We start from the raw sequence: 16,761 nt of genomic DNA on the forward strand, positions 1-16,761 counted from the left end.
CTGCTCGGCAGGGAGCCTGCTTCCCTCTCTCTCTCTCTCTGCCTACCTCTCCATCTACTTGTGATTTCTCTCTGTCAAATAAATAAATAAAATCTTTAAAAACAAAAAACAAAAAACATTTATTTATGAGAGAAAGAGAGAGAATGAGAGTGAGAGTGGGAGGGGCAGAGAGAAAGAGAAACCCAGGCAGACTCCCTGCTGAGCATGGAGCTTGTTCTTACACCCTGAGATCATGACCTGAGCCAAAACCAAGAGTTGGATGTTTAACCAACTGCACCACCCATCATTTGGCTATTTTTATATTTTAAGTTATTTTACTATTCATTTATAGGAATAAAGGTATAATGAGTGACAACTTTATTAGATATTTTAATAAGAATTTAAACTAAAATCCTCTTTTTTTTTTTTTTTAAAGATTTTATTTATTTATCAGAGAGAGAGGGGGAGAGAGCGAGCACAGGCAGACAGAATGACAGGCAGAGGCAGAGGGAGAAGCAGGCTCCCCGCCGAGCAAGGAGCCCGACGTGGGACTCGATCCCAGCACGCTGGGATCATGACCCGAGCCGAAGGCAGCTGCTTAACCAACTGAGCCACCCAGGCGTCCCTAAAATCCTCTTTGTAGGAAGTAAATCTTGGTGCACAAACATCAAAAAAGATAAAGGATATTGTCATATATCCTTTGAGCATGAAGTGTCCAGATTCATATAGAAGAATATGATGATGAAGTCCTTCAGTTGAATGACTGACGAATGAAAATACCATGTTTCCTTTTTTTCCTTAGAGACAGGTTATGGAATTCATTGATTCTTGAATTTAAGAAAACTCATCTAGGATAATACCATTCGATCACCCTGAGATTTCACTTCTGTAGTCATTGCCACCAGTTTTAGAGTCTAGAGGTGTTGTTATCTCTTTATACTTACTTTCTGATTTGTCTAATAATTATAGAATGTTTTCCTCTGTTGTTTTTTTCTCTTGAGCATCTCAGGTGAGAAATGAAAATTTCTAATTCTCCACCGGAGTCGGTGCAATCTAAAATCAGTCTGCAAGGTTGTTTCTAGTATCTTCTTCTTCTTTTTTTAAAGATTTTTTAATTCATTTGAGAGAAAGTGCACACATTTGTGGGGGGAGGGACAGAGGGAGAGAAACCCAAGCAGACTCCTTGCTGAGCATGGAGCCTGACATGGGGCTCAGTCTCACAACCCCAAGATCATAACCTGATCCAAAGTGAAGAGTCCATACTTAATTGACTGAGCCACCCAGACACCCCGTCTCTAGTCTTTTGTACATTCCTGAAAGATAATGCTGTACTTTGGGCAAGACAAGAAGATAACTTGAGAGATGATCACTTATTTCACTACTGCATCACTCTTTTAGGTCATTAAATCTGCATTGTTTTTCTGTTTCTACCATAAAAACTACCGCAGAGTTGCTTAAAACAAGATATTATTTTCTTATAGTTCTGAGGGTCAAAAGTCTGACATTGTTCTCATTGGGTTAAAATCAAGGTGTGCGCAGAACTTGATTCTTTCTTGGGAGGCTCTTGTGGGAGGCTGGGGGGACCTTTTCCTTGCCTTTTCTAGCTTCTAAAGGCTTCCTGAATTTCTTGGCTGCTGGTTTCTTTCCTCCATCTTCAAAGCCAGCAGTGATGCAGCTGTCTTACTGTTCTTGGATGTCGTATCACCCTCTGACCACAATCAAGAAAGGTTCATCACTTTTAAGTACTTGTGATTAGATTGGCTCATGTCCATCTGGATAATCTGGTATAATTGCCCCAATTCAAAGTCCTTACCCACTTATATCTGCAAACTCCCATAACATTCGCAGGTTCTGGGGATTAGGGTGTGAGTGTCATTGGGGGACATAATTCTGCCTATCATATCACCATTCTTCTTCTTCTTTTTTTTTTTTAATGGTTTTTGCTTATTTTAGCACAGTTGGGAATAATTGATGAACAATGATGAGTAATGATGAAGTAATTCCTAGGATGATGTAATAACAAAATATAGTAAAAATAAAATCAATAAGATCCCATAATGTAATTTAAATTTATGAAAGGGTGTATTGGATATCTGGTGATTAATTACAAGATAGAATGCATTTTATTCCGTTAAAAATGAATTTTAGTTTTATTATTTGGATGATCTCTAAGGAAGAATAAAAGTCCCCAAATACCTTCTTTTAGAGAAAGAGCATGAATGGGGCCAGGGAAGAGGTAGAATCTTAAGCAGGCTCCATGCCCAGCATGGGCCTGACATGGGGCTTGATGTCACAACCCTGAGATCATGACCTGAGTTGAAATCAGGGGTTGGACCCTGAACCAATTGAGCCACCCAGATGCCATCCTTCCCCTCTCTTACCCCACCTCGTGACAAATACCAGTCTTTACAAATAGGTAGAACTACTTGAAAAAGAAGCTCAAACGTTAAAATAGGGCTCAGTGGATCCTGAGGTATTCTAGGAGTGAAATACTTTTTCCCCATCCCTGGGCCACAAAGATATTCTGCAGATTCTTCTTTTAATTTTATAGTTTTACTGTCATATTTGCACTTTAGGCCCCACCTTTTATATAGTATTGATAGGGATCCAGTTTTGTTTTTCTCCATCTGGTGAGCCAGTTTTCTCCAAAGTGCTGCTGTTTTAAAAACATTTTTTTAAAAGATTTATTTATTTATTTTTGAGGGGTGGGGTCAGAGGGAGAGAGAGATCATTTCTTTTTTTTTTTTAAAGATTTTATTTATTTATCAGAGAGAGAGAGGGGGAGAGAGCGAACACAGGCAGACAGAATGGCAGGCAGAGGGAGAAGCAGGCTCCCTGCCGAGCAAGGAGCCCGATGTGGGACTCGATCCCAGGACGCCGGGATCATGACCTGAGCCGAAGGCAGCGGCTTAACCAACTGAGCCACTCAGGCGTCCCGAGAGAGATCATTTCAAGCAAACTCTGCACTGCGTGTGGAGCCCCATGCAGGGCTTGATTTCATGACCTTGAGATCATGACCCGAGCTGAAATTCAGAGTTGGACACTTAAACTGACTGAGCCACCAAGGAGCCCCTCTCCACATTGCTTCTTAAATCATCCATATTTTTCCACTGATGATGCTACCTTTATCATATATTAATTTGCCATATATATATATATCTATATAAGTGCCATTTATTCAGAAATTTCAGGCAGATATATGTATCTATATAGTTACCTATATACATATATTATACCTATATACCTATATTCAGAAATTTCAGGCAGATATATGTATCTAGATACATATATCTGCCTGAAATTTCTCTTACATTCCACTGGTCTGTATTCTTATCCTAGTATCACATTTTAAAAAATATACTGCTGTATTTTTGAATTTGTATTTTTGTATTTTGTATTTTGTAATACAAATACAAAAATTTTGTATTTTTAAAAAGAAATACTGGGGCGCCTGGGTGGCTCAGTGGGTTAAAGCCTCTGCCTTCAGCTCAGGTCATGATCCCAGGGTCCTGGGATCAGGCCCCGCATCGGGCTCTCTGCTCCGCGGGGAGCCTGCTTCCTCCTCTCTCTCTCTGCCTGCCTCTCTGCCTACTTGTGATCTCTGTCTGTCAAATAAATAAATAAAATCTTTAAAAAAAAATACTATATCTTTGATAACAGCTTTTTTATAAGGTAGAACAAGTATCTTCTTTAATCTTCTTTTATAAAGTTGATTTAGTTTTTTTATGGTTCTTTATTCCCTCATATAAAATTTGAGCATCACTTCATTTGTTTGTTACCATTTGGAGGGGTCTTCTATAATAGATTATTTGTACCTTTTTCCTTAGGTTTCAGATAGAATTCTTATTTTGAATGCATTGCATTTATAGATTAATTGAGGAGTAGTGAAATCTTTTCTTTTTTTTTTTTAAGATTTTATTTATTTGACAGAGAGAGAGAGGGAGGGATGACAAGTAGGCAGAGAGGCAGGCAGAGAGACAGAGGGGGAAGCAGGCTTCCTGCTTCCGAGCAGAGAGCCTGATGCGGGACTTGATCCCAGGACCCTGAGATCATGACCTGAGCTGAAGGCAGAGGGTTAACCCACTGAGCCACCTAGGCGCCCCGAGGAGTAGTGAAATCTTTATATGATTAGGTTGTCCCATCCAAATACATGAAATTTATTCAGTTCTGCCTGTTGAGATCTTAAGAATTTTTGTCTAGTTTTTATGAATTCTTTTGGCTAATTTCTGACTACTTTAAAGTTTTTGTGGCTAAAGTATTGACTGTTGGCCTTTTTTTTGGGTTGTAACAGTTTGTTGATTCTCTAGGCCTCTCTAACCAATAATTATCTTCCAAAAATGACAGTTTTATTTCTTCCACCTCGTGTGTATATATATATATATTTTTTTCTTTATATTGGTCATGATCTTCGGAAATGGAAATATTCTGTATTGTTTTGTGTGATATTTACGCCACATAACAACTGTCAAATCTAAAAGGAAGGAAAAGCTTAATTTGTAATTTTCAGAATATTGGAAACAACTTAGCTGTTCCTCATCTAAGAGGAATGTATTAAAAAGAAATGTGGCATATATATATTTATACAATGAAATACTATTTAGCAATAAAAAGTAAGAGACTATTGATAACATTCAACAACATGGTGCATCTCAGATGAATGGATTATTCTAAGTTAAAAGAAGTCAACCAAAAAACTACATACTGCAATACTTTATTCACTTTTTTTTTAAATGTAAACTCTACACCCAGTGTGGGGTTCAAACTAAAACTCTGAGATCAAGAGTTGCTTGTTCCATTGACTGAGCCAGCAAGGCACCCCACTTTTATATCCTTTTTTAAATTTTAAAACATTTTCTTTCTTTCTTTTTCTTTTTTTTTAAAGATTATTTATTTGTCAAAGAGAGATCACAAGTTGGCAGAGAGGCAGGCAGAGAGAGGGGGGTAGCATGCTCCCCACTGAGTAGAGAGCCCGATGCAGGGCTTGATCCCAGGACCCTGAGATCACAACCCGAGCTGAAGGCAGAGGCTTAACCCACTGAGCCACCCAGGCGCTCTTATATCCTTTTTAGGACAAGGGTTGGGTGTCTGGGTGCCTCACTCAGTTAAGTGTCTGCCTTTGGTTCAGGTTGTGATTATAGGGTCCTAGGATTGAGCCCTGCATTGGACACCCCACTTGGTGGGAGCCTGCTTCTCCCTCTCCCTCTGTCTGCTGCTCCCCATGATTGTGCTTTTTCTTTCTCTTTCTCTGTCAAATGAATTAAAAAAAAAAAAGCTTAAAAAAGGTAAGACAAAGGTTATCAATGGGAATATTTTGAGCTATTCTTTTGTTACAGATTTCTAATTTATGGCATTACATTTTGAAAATATAGTTTGTATAACATTAATCCCTGAAATGTGCCCTGTTTTATAAACATTTCATATCTAATAGCTCTTAAATTTAGTCGTTCAGATCTTAAATATTTCATGTATTATCAGCTTTATCTTTTTCTGAGTAGTGTATTAAGATCTTCAGCTACATAGGGGAAAAAAATATATATATATATGAGAAACATCAGTTGTATTGTAACAACATTGTATGGTGACAGATGGCAGCTATACTTGTGTTGACCATCGTGTAATGTATAGATTTGTCCAGTCACTCTGTTGTACACTTGAAACTGATGTAACATTGTGTGTCAACCGTGCTTTAGTTAAAAAAAAAAGCATTAGCTGTGATTATTGATTTATATATTTCAGCTTGTAGTTATATCTATTTGAAGTAGTTTGAGGCCAAATTTTTACATATATACATCTGATTCTGTTCTTTTTATAACCATGTAATTACTTTTTCCTTAAATACTTGCTTTTTTTCAAATCTTAAGGTTATCATTTTTGGCTTTCTTTTGGTATATATTTGTCTTAGATATATGGAGATAGGTTTTTCTATTATTTTTTACTCATTTTGTTTTAATTGTACTTCTTGTAGACCACATGTCTTTTTTGATAGAATATTAGTATTTTTACTTTTTAAAGGTAGGTCTGGTCCATTGCAATATGTAATTATTGTTATTTTCTGACTTGGTCTGCTATGTATTGTCTGATGTCTTCTAATTATACTTCACTTTTATTCCCCTCTACTCCTTGGTTTCCATTGGACAAATGGAGTTTTTCCTGATGTTTTAAAGTTAGTATTAGGATGATACGCTATACTTACTTATTTATTTATATTAATTGTATATATTCTCAAACTGATACTTAAGCATTTCTGCAGGAGTTCCCACTCCCCCACTTTTTTAAAACAACTTTTACTTTGATAAAATATTATACCTATAGAAAATTGAAAATATTATACAAAGAATACTTGTATACTCTTTATTTAGATTTAAGAGATGTAAACATTTTGTGAATTTTTGTGCTCATGTATAGACACCTCTCCTACCATCTTTCTAGTATCACTGTGGTGTCTGCAATGAATGTGAACAGATTTTTCTCCAAGTAGCCCTGCTTCATTTTAGTGGGGAATAGTACTTAGGGACCAAGCTAAGTATGTTTGTTGTTATGTGATAGTCTTTTGGAGGAATGTCAGCTAATGTAGAAGGGATGTAGAATCAGGAAATCAACATTCAGTATTGCCCAGCATAAGTGTTAATTAAGGCAAGGATCATCAGTGGATGTTAAAATCATTTAGTAAAATGTTTTGGAGACCAGTATATTTTCAAGGTCACAAGGTTTCATCCTATGGAAGAGTTATTTATTAGAAAAGAGAAAATGGATATTTAAAATGGAGAGATTTGTCACCACCACAATAAGCAAGCTCAGATTTTTTATTGGCAGTGGCGTAGTCTGACATAAGGCACATTCTGAAGTGATGCAATAAGAGGAACACAGATCATCTATAGTTCTCATGGTAGAAATGTTGGTTGTCTCCCCCACCCCCTGCCATGGTGGAAATGTTTGATTTGAATTTGGTCGTGAGAAAATACTCCTGCAACATCCTGCTGGACAACAGGCCTGGACTCTTTCTTCAAAGTGTTCAGTACCATGAAGAACAAAGGGAGGCAGAGGTTCTGTTCCAGATTGAATCTATGAATCCCGATTTGCTTCTGGATTGGGAGAAAACGGTTATAAAGGATTTTTTGAGATATTTCAGGAAATTTAAGTATGTACTATATGTTGGATGATGAATTAATTTTAATTTACTGTTCTTTTTGGATTTTAAAAATAATTGTATTTTTATTTTAAAAATAATTCATTTGGGTTTAAAAATATAGATGAAGCTATAGAATGTAAGATAGTGTTGAGCAATGACTGTTATAATGGTTTTATCTAAATTGGTAGTGACAATGTGCCTATGAAATGCAGTATTATTGTGTAAGCAGCTTTTAGTCATGGTGAACCAGGAGTTTATAATGTGGAACTTAAAGCACAAGGATTAAATTTCTGATAGTGACAGTGCTCTGGGAGAGGAGGAATGGGAAGAAGGTAAGAATATCATCTAGGAGTATAGAGTAAAAATTGATTACCTATAATGAAGTATGTTGTGTTTGCTTAAAAGTAAAGTTACAAGCACAGGCGACATAGATATTGTAAATAAAACTTCTAAATTACTGTGACACAGGGTATAGAAGGAGGAATAAAAGGAAATGTAATCCAATAAAAGTGAGGTAGAGAGAAAGAAGAAAAAATAATTCTAATTTTAACTATTGTATAATATGGAAGAAATAAAGCCAAGTATATATTATCACAAGTGAGAATCCATCTATAGGCTCTTGACAAGAAATGTCTCCCCCAGAATGAATATTTTAGGTCCTCATAGAGAAGAAAAAAGTTAGAATTAAATACAGGTTTGAGGTCAGTTTCTCCCTAACTCAGAAACTTCCAAAGATTTCCCATCACATTTAAGATACAATTCAGTATCTTCATCATGAAAACCTTCTGACCTAACTTTAGACTAACCACCCTATCAACTACCAACCATCCCACTACAACCCCATTGTTTTGTCACTTGCCTCAAACATACTTCTAAATGTTTGCTCAACTCTCACCTCTTCAAAGAGGCTTTCTCTGTCCATTCTATGTAAGAAGATATCACTCTGCCCCTCTCTCCCCTTAATTTCTTTAAAAGTACTTAATTGGTCTTTACATAATACTAAATATTTGTTTGGTTTTTGTCTCTTTTCTTTCTTGTACAGTATAAGCTCCATGAGCCCTTGAAGTTTATTTTTTTTTCCCCATTGCTATATTTCTGGCATCTGCAACAGCAGTAAGGCCTACAATAAATATTTTTGAATGCATGAATGAATATCAAATAAAACGTTCTTTAGAAACAAAAGCCTGAGTGGTATAAAGATAGATACTTTTAAAGGACTAGTAATCCATAAGGAAGATAGGACAACTATAGACTTTTATAAATCAAGTGGGTCTAAAAATCACATGGTGAATTTATTAAAATGCAGTTATAGCAAGGGCTTTTAATATAATTCTTTAAAATTTTGACTGTATAAAACAGCAGGCTATACGGGATTTACTATTTGCACAATATAGTCTATAAGTTTGATTTGGTAGATGTACACATACAATAGTCCTCTTTATTCAAGGATTCTGTAATTGTAAATTCACTTACATTCTCTATTTGTAACCGCAAAATCAATACTCCGATTTGCTTTTGCTGATCATTTAAGAGCCAATGCATGTGCAGTGTTGAAAAATTTGTCACTAGGGGCTGAATAAAGCAACATTCTGCCTGTGTATTTTAGCTCTCATGGTTTAAGCAAGTGTTCTTTTCACAGTTTACTCTGGAAAAAAAAGTGGCATGTTTTTCACTTTTTTGTGATTTTTATTGGTAATTTTGCTCTTTAAAATGGCCCCCAAGGTTAGTAGTGCTAAGGTGCTGCCTAGTGCTCTGAGCACAAGAGGGCTTGTGAGATGCCTTAGGGAGAAAATACGTGTGTTTATGAGCTTTGTTTAAGCATGTGTTACAGTGCTGTTGGCTGTGAATTCACTGTAAATGAATCAATATATATTTAAAAAGGTATCTTAAACTTTTATACAGAACAAGGTTATATATTAATTAGTTAACAAAAATGTGGTGAGAAGCTTGCAGGACGCTGTGTATTTCCCTGAGGTAATGATTTAGCAGCATTCACTAGTTCAGAGTTTACAGCTAATAACAAAAATTTACTGGAGGGAGAGAGAAATTTTATTCTATCATATGCCACATCTTTAATCTTACTTCAAACCTGCTTCACCTGTTAATTCTTTACTTGCCCTAGATCCTTGTGGCATGAGTTTGTGACTCTGTTGTAGGATTACAGAGAGAAGGTGAAGGTAAATATTATAAAGTGTACTGATGTAAAAGTTATTGTGTAGTTGTCATGTTGGGAAAAGGAGTAAAAATATATTTTATTTTACCTAGTGAGGAATCACACATGGTTTAAAGAATTTAAAAATTGTGTATATTTGGTAAGGTAACTATTTGAAGAATTTAAAATAAAAAAGATAAATATATCAGGATGAAGGGGACAGTGGTGCCATTGAAGTACTGCCATTGAACTTCGGGGTGCATAGGTGGCTCAGTTGGTTAAGGGTCTGCTTTCAGCTCAGGTCATGATCCCAGGGTCCTTGGATCAAGCCCCAAAGTCATACTCCCTGCTCAGTGGGGAGTTGTCTTCTCCCTCTCCTGCTCCCCTTGCTTGTGCTTTCTCTGTCAAATAAATAAAATCTTAAAAACTGAATAAATTCTTCATCTTTCATGGCAAAGTCAATAAAGAACTTCTTGAAATATAGTACATAGAGTAAAATTCTCTGCACCTGTTTGAAAGAAAGGAATTAGCAAAGGCAAAAAGAAGTCAAGAATCTGGTATATGTTGATTTGGAATATTCCAACCTATATTAAGAGAAAAGGAAACAATGCAGGACAGTTTGTATTATGTTATTTTTTTAAACAAGAAGAAAGGAACCAAGTTTGTATATTTCATTTATTAGTGTAGACCTACAGCCTCTAGAAAGATAATAAAAAATAAAGTGAAGTAGCTTGTTTGTATTGCCTGTTCAAAAATTTCGTTAAAAACAGTTTTTTAAAAAATGGTCGCCTCTGAATATTGGGACTGATGTGGGAGGGAGAAATTTATATTTCGCAAATGAAATTTTCTTCCACGTGCCTGTGTTGCATTTATATTTTTAAAAATGTCCCATGACTGTTTGCACCCCCAAATCTATTTTTGGAAGGTTTCAAAGGGCTGAGTGTGTGCTTGCATGTGTACATAACTGTGTATCTGAGAATATAAACAGTTCTGTACGAGGTTTTATCAAGCTTTCTTTGCCCCTCTGTGTTCTTTCTCCTCAATAATTTGAAACTTTTATAATCTTTTAGTATTGAGATAGAGGTCACATGCCATAAAATTGACCCATTTTATAGTGTATATTTCAGGGATTTTTAGTATATCACTATATTATGTAGTCAGCATCACTGTCTAATTCCAGAATATTTTTATCATCCCCAAAGAAACCCCATACACATTAGCAGCAACTTCCCATTCTCTTGCTCTCCTTCCCAATGCTTTAACTCTGGCAACCATTAGTCTCTTATCTGTCTCAATGGATTTGCCTCTTATGAACATTTCATGTAAATGGATTCATACAAATAAGACATTTTGTGTCTACTTTCTGTCTCTGTGGACCTGCCTATTCTGAATATTTCTATAAATGGAATCATACAATATATGCCATTTTCTGTGTGGCTTTTTCACCTAGCATAATGTTTCTACAATTCATGAATGTTGTAATATATATTGGTACTTTATTCCTTTTTGTGACTGAATATTCCATTGTATTGTATCACATTTTGTTTATCCATGCATCAGTTGGTGGACATTTGGTTTTCTATTTCTATTATTTTTTTATTATTTTTCAATAATCTTTGAATTCACATGGTACAACTGCTTTGAACACTGATAAAGGTTTTTGTGTAGACTTCTATTGGCAGTTTTCTTAGGTATGTACTGGGGAGTGGAATTAAGTCACTGATATTAGCACAGGAAAGGAAAAATGACCAATGGAACAGAGTGGAGTCTAGCAACAGATTGATTTATGTGTGATAAAGGTAATACTGCAGTGCAGTGGGAAAAGGTAGTCTTTTATAATAGATGATGGATCAGTTGAATATTCATATGGGGGAAAATGACTTGACACATTTCATAAATGGGCCGCAAAAGGCACTAACCATAAAGCAAATGTTTAATAAATGTAATTATGTTCAAATGACACCAGTAAATAATATGAGAAGGCAAGTCATAGAGGATTCATACCCAGAATTATGTAAAGAATTACTACAGAGCAAGAAGAAAAAAGATGCAAATCCATGGTCAGAGTTGCAAAAGCCAAATTGTTCTACCAGGCCTATAATGAAAATTAGTAGAACTATGTCCTGTTCTTCCAACCTTATATTCATTCCTCACAGAAGTAATCCTTTTCATCTTGTAGCTTTTTATTACATTTTATTTATATTTCTGAGTAAGATCATATGATTTTATGTATATATATGTGTGTGTGTGTGTGTGATACACACATGTATAAATAGACTGAAGACTCCATGATTATGTTTCCTCTTTGGTACAACTTTCTGTTTTCTCTGGAGTTTATGGTTGATTTATGTCTTTAGTTTTTTAGTATTCAGTGAAAGCATTCATATACTTTTCAGCAGAGATGTGCACATCTCTCACTATTTTCAAATACAAATTTTTCTTTAGACATTCTCCCTGAAATTTTGTTGTTCTCTTGTTATTTAGGATAGTTGTTCTCTTTCTGTTAGATGCCTGTCATCCTGGAATCTCGCTTTTTGACTCTCATGGAAATTGCTTTTGTGTCTGTCCTATGTTTGAGCTCTGCTTCCTATATGCCATCTCTTTCTTTTTCTTGGTTTATTCCTTTGGTTTGGTAGAACAGATTGGTCATTTCCTAAGGAAAGGTTAATGAGTAGTTACATTTTTGAGATCTTGCATATTCTCCTCCTCCTCCCCTTGGTTGGTTTGTCTTGTAGAATTCTAGGTTGGAAATTGTTCTGTTAGAATTTTGAAGGTACTGTTCCATTGCCTTCTAGCTTCCAATGTTACTGCTGAACATTCCAATGCCATTCTGATTCCTGATCCTTTGTAAGTAGCCTGTTTGTTCTTCCCTAAAAGCTTTTATGATCTTCTCTTTAATTCCTGTCATTTAAAATATTTTATTATAATGTGCCTTGGTGTGGGTCTTCCTGAACTGGTATACTTGGTCAGAAGTCTGCCCTTCACTCCTGAAATCCACATAAAGTTAACTAACTCGAGTTAAAAAAAAAAAAAAAAAAAAAGTATGTCCTTCAATGCAGGAACTCATGCTTTCCAGTTCTAGAAAAGTTTCTTGAATTATTTTTTTGATAATTTCACTTTCTGGATTTTCTTACTCTTTTTTTTTTTTTTTTTTTTTTTTTTTTTTTAACTCTCATTATTTGCACCAGCATCTCTTGAATGGATTTTTTTTTTTTTTTTAAATTTTTGGGGTCTCTTTCTGGGAAGATTAATTCAGTTTTATCTTCAAATCCATCCTTTTTTTTTTTTTTTAACTCTCATTATTTGCACCAGCATCTCTTGAATGGATTTTTTTTTTTTTTTTTAATTTTTGGGGTCTCTTTCTGGGAAGATTAATTCAGTTTTATCTTCAAATCCATCCTTTTTTTTTTTTTTTTTTAACTTTTTATTTTAGCTATCGTATTTTCTTTTTCCAGGACGTTTCTCCCCCCCACCCCCTTTTGGTGGTGGTTCTCTTAAATGTTTCGTTTTTATAGTTTGCTATTATTAGGATATTTAGTAATGGTTTTATTTTTGTGTGAAGTTTGTTTGTGCTCCCGTGGTTGTCTTTATCTCTTACAGACTTTTAATTTTTTGTTTGCATTTCTTCAGATACGTGGTGATACTGGGTTTTGTTCATATACATGCATTAGGCACTGAACACTTGTTGGAAGCTTTGTGTGAGTAGGTAGGGCTTATTGATCAATAGGTTTTGCATCATATGCCATGACTGGGTCATTTTTCTGAGAGATTTTCGATTCCTCCTATCTGTAAGTCTTATATTTTGAGAAGCTCTGTTTTCCTGGAGAGAAATTCTGTAGTTTCCTGTATTTTTTATTTATTTTTTATTTATTTTCCAGCATATGCGCTATCACTTTCTGGCTGGTGCACTAGCTCCAAACTCTGGTTTTTCAAGCCAGTAAGACTGCATATTTTGATCCAAGTTCAAGCTGCTCTGTGCTGCTCAGTTAGGGACCTTTCTTCAGATAAAAAGCTGTAAAAACACCCAGTTCTAGTCCATTCTTTCAAATGTTGTCTTCTGTCCAAATTCTGCCTACTTTTGGTTGCTCTCAAGTGCCCTCAGGTAGTTGGGTTTTGGTTTTGTTTTAAAGATTTATTTATTTTAAGAATTCTGTTAACCTTAAATCTGAGTTTTTTTGAATTTTGATTTATGTTGTTCCTTTATGTCTTGAGTCATTTTTGTAATTTTTTTTTAGCTCATTTTGAAATTGTAGGTTACTATTTTCAGCTATTTTGTGGATATGTGTTCCTGGTGTGGTTTTATTATTAGGATGTTATTCCATATCTTCTTTTCTTTTTTCTTTCCTTATAATAACTTCATGGGATTGACCTAATCATTTTCTGTTGTTTACATTTTTGTCATTTAGAATGGCTCTTCTTACAGAGCTCCCTCTGCTATTGTTTTTTGGCACTCTTCAAAAATGTGGCATTTGCTTTCTGAAATTTCTAGACTTTTCACCCTTCCTTGCTTTTGTCTGATCTTTCCTTTATCTTCATTGTACCTTTTGTGCTCAATTTTGATCCCACACCCAGTAGTTTATCCTCACCCCTTAGTCAGGGATGTTTTAAGAGTTCATAGAGGTGGCGCCTGGGTGGCTCTGCTGGTCAAGCAACTGCCTTCGGATCAGGTCATGATCGGGAGTCCCGGGATTGAGTCCCACATCTGGCGCTGGGCTTGCCGGGTAGTCTGCTCTGCCTCTGACCTCTTCCCTCTCATGCTGTCTTTCTCTCTCTCTCTCAAATAAATAAAATACAATAAATCTTAAAAAAAAAAAAAGTTCATGGAGGCTGTATAGCTCCAACTTCTTCAAACTTCACCATGGACTTCCTGTATGAAATCACTGTTTGAAAGGAGAAACCCTTTGGAGTTAGAGCTTTTGTACTCAAATTGCTATTTTCAGTGTCCTATTCTCAGATCTGTCAGATACTCTGTTTCCTTTTGCTTCCTCTCAAAGGACACAGGTCCTGTGGTTATTGGTGATTTGTCCCCACCTGCTATTTTGGGGGAACTCGTGGAGATTCCTTGTCAGCCAGCCAATGTTGTCTGTTGGTTTGGGGTTTAAATTTCTATCTGAGGATTTAGGGATGCTCAAAAACACTTGTATGGGTTCTGTTGTCCCTGAATCCAATTTACCACTTCCTAATTGCTGTTCATGGTGTGTTTTGTTTCAAGTTTGATAATCTTGCTTTAATTAGATTATATTGTCCTCCAAATAGTGCTTGAATCTTAATCAGTTCGAGGGCTAGTTTAAGTTGAAAACAGCCTAGTTGAGCATAGTACTAGACATGTATGCAGTGACTCAGAGTCATCAGTTTAGAAGTTAGCCTAAGGGTAATTGTAGGCCAACTTCCAATTAGTACCTACTCTTATGCCCCCCTCATTCCAGAACTTTTATTTTCTTGTTTGTTTCTTTAATTTCAGTTAATTAACATTTAATGTGTTATTAGTTTCAGAGGTAGAGGTCAGTGATTCATCAGTCTTATATAATACCCGGTGCTCATTACATCACATGCCCTCCTTAATGTCCATCACCCAGTTATCCCATCTCCCCGTTATCCCATCTCCCCCACTCCCCTCCGCTCCTGTGACCCTCAGCTTGTTTCCTATGATTAAGAGTCTCTTATGGTTTGTTTCCCTCCCTGATTTCATCTTGTTTTATTTCTCCCTTCCTTCCTCTATGATCCTCTAACTTGTTTCTCAAATTCCTTATGAGTGAGATTATATGATAATTATCTTTCTCTGATTGACTTACTTCACTTAGTATAATACCCTCTAGTTCCATTCACGTCATTGTAAACAGCAAGATTTTGTTTTGTGATGACTGAGTGGTATTTCATTGTGTGTGTATACACCCACCCACCCACACACACACACCTTTATTCATTGATCTGTCCATGGACATTTGGGCTCTTTCCATAGTTTGGCTGTTGTGGACATTGCTGCTATAAACATTGGGGAGCAGGTACCCCTTCAGATCACTACATTTATATCTTTGGAGTAAATACCTAACAGTAGCACGCATTCTTAACAAGTTGCTGGAAAACAGGGATATCAGGTGGCCTGCTTATACACGAAGGTCAGTCATGCCTGCATCATCTTTGATGTATATGCCATAGGTTGTCATGTTCTGATCTAAACATTCCTGGAAGACATTGATCTAGTGTACTGATGCTCCAAAAAGTCTGCAAAATAATGAGCATCTTAGACACATTGGAAACATAGCAGATGTCATCCTACAAAATGATAGCTCATTTCCCTTTGTCACTGTCTAAAAATAATATAAAGGAAATATAGAAACTCTTGGGTGAAGCAATTAAAATGGTCAAGATAGTAAAAGATTTCTTAAAAGACTAAGCCAAAACAAACAAAAAACCAGGGTTTGTCCAGTTAGTACAACGAGAGACAGAGGGGGGTGGATGGGATATGATGGAATTTAATAAGATTTGAGAAGGAAATTAAGGAGCACAAATAATACCTTCAGTTAAAGGTGGCGTCTGTTTTTGTGTATTGGATAGTAATTTTAGGGATCTTCTTATCCTCGTAGTAGCCTAGTTCCTTAGCTCCTGAATTTGGTATTCAAAAAAAGTCAGCCAAAACAACTCAGTTCTGGAAACACAGATTTTTATTGAGTTGGTAAAACTTTCCAGGATATTGATAGTGTTAAGAAGTTGATATTTCTTGGGACGCCCGGGTAGCTCAGTTGATTAAGAGTCTGCCTTCGCCTCCGGTCATGATTCCAAGGTCGTGGGATCGAGTCCCACATCAGGCTTCTTGCTGAGCAGGGAGCCTGGTTCTCCCTCTACTTGCTGCTCCCCCTGCTTGTGCACTCGCTCTCTCTCCCTCTCTCTTGCTCTATCTCTAGCAAATAAATAAATAAAATCTTTTTTAAAAAGTTGATATTTCTTATTTTTAAGATGTTTATTTATTTTAGAGAGAGAGAGAGAAAGAGTGCACACAGGAGAGGGGCAGAGGGAAAGGGAGAGAGACTCTCAGATTGACACTGGGCTGAGCACAGAGCCTAACATGGGGCTCGATCTCATGACCCTCAGATTAGGGTTCCAGCTGAGACCAAGAGTCCGTCACTTAACTGATGGCCCACGAACCCTGATATTTATTTACTTCATTTAACTTTCTTGCTTAAAGGAATCATACTTTATTTTCATTTATGAAGATAGATTATTTACCTTGTAGTATGTTTCATTTAAAATTACTCCTAATTTTTACCTTTTTAAAAATTTTTAACAGGCCTCAACAAATAATGAAAGTTCTAATCACAGTTTTGGAAGCTTGGGATCTTTAAGTGACAAAGAATCTGAGGTAAGTAACTTTATTTTAAATATGGTGCTATTAAAGTAAAAAGCTGAAATCACGTTTTTCTTTTCATAGTTCCCGCCTGCGCCCCCCCCCGCCCCAAATCCTTGTACTAGGAACATTTTGTTTTGCTTTATGGAACACAGTATT

General features: G+C 36.1%; 1 protein-coding gene across 3 annotated transcripts in view; it reads left to right on the top strand.

The window, feature by feature from the left end:
* Positions 1 to 16,761, top strand: part of TLK1 (tousled like kinase 1) — a 143,593-nt gene that overhangs the window by 44,287 nt on the left and 82,545 nt on the right. For all 3 annotated transcript variants that reach the window (XM_059167060.1, XM_059167062.1, XM_059167061.1), the window contains one exon: positions 16,546 to 16,617. In XM_059167060.1, coding sequence (XP_059023043.1) covers positions 16,546 to 16,617 — 72 coding nt within the window. Of the gene's footprint in view, positions 1 to 16,545; positions 16,618 to 16,761 lie in introns of those variants that run through there.

Source organism: Mustela lutreola, chromosome 3 (genome assembly GCF_030435805.1).
Source record: "Mustela lutreola isolate mMusLut2 chromosome 3, mMusLut2.pri, whole genome shotgun sequence".
NCBI lineage: Eukaryota > Metazoa > Chordata > Mammalia > Carnivora > Mustelidae > Mustela > Mustela lutreola.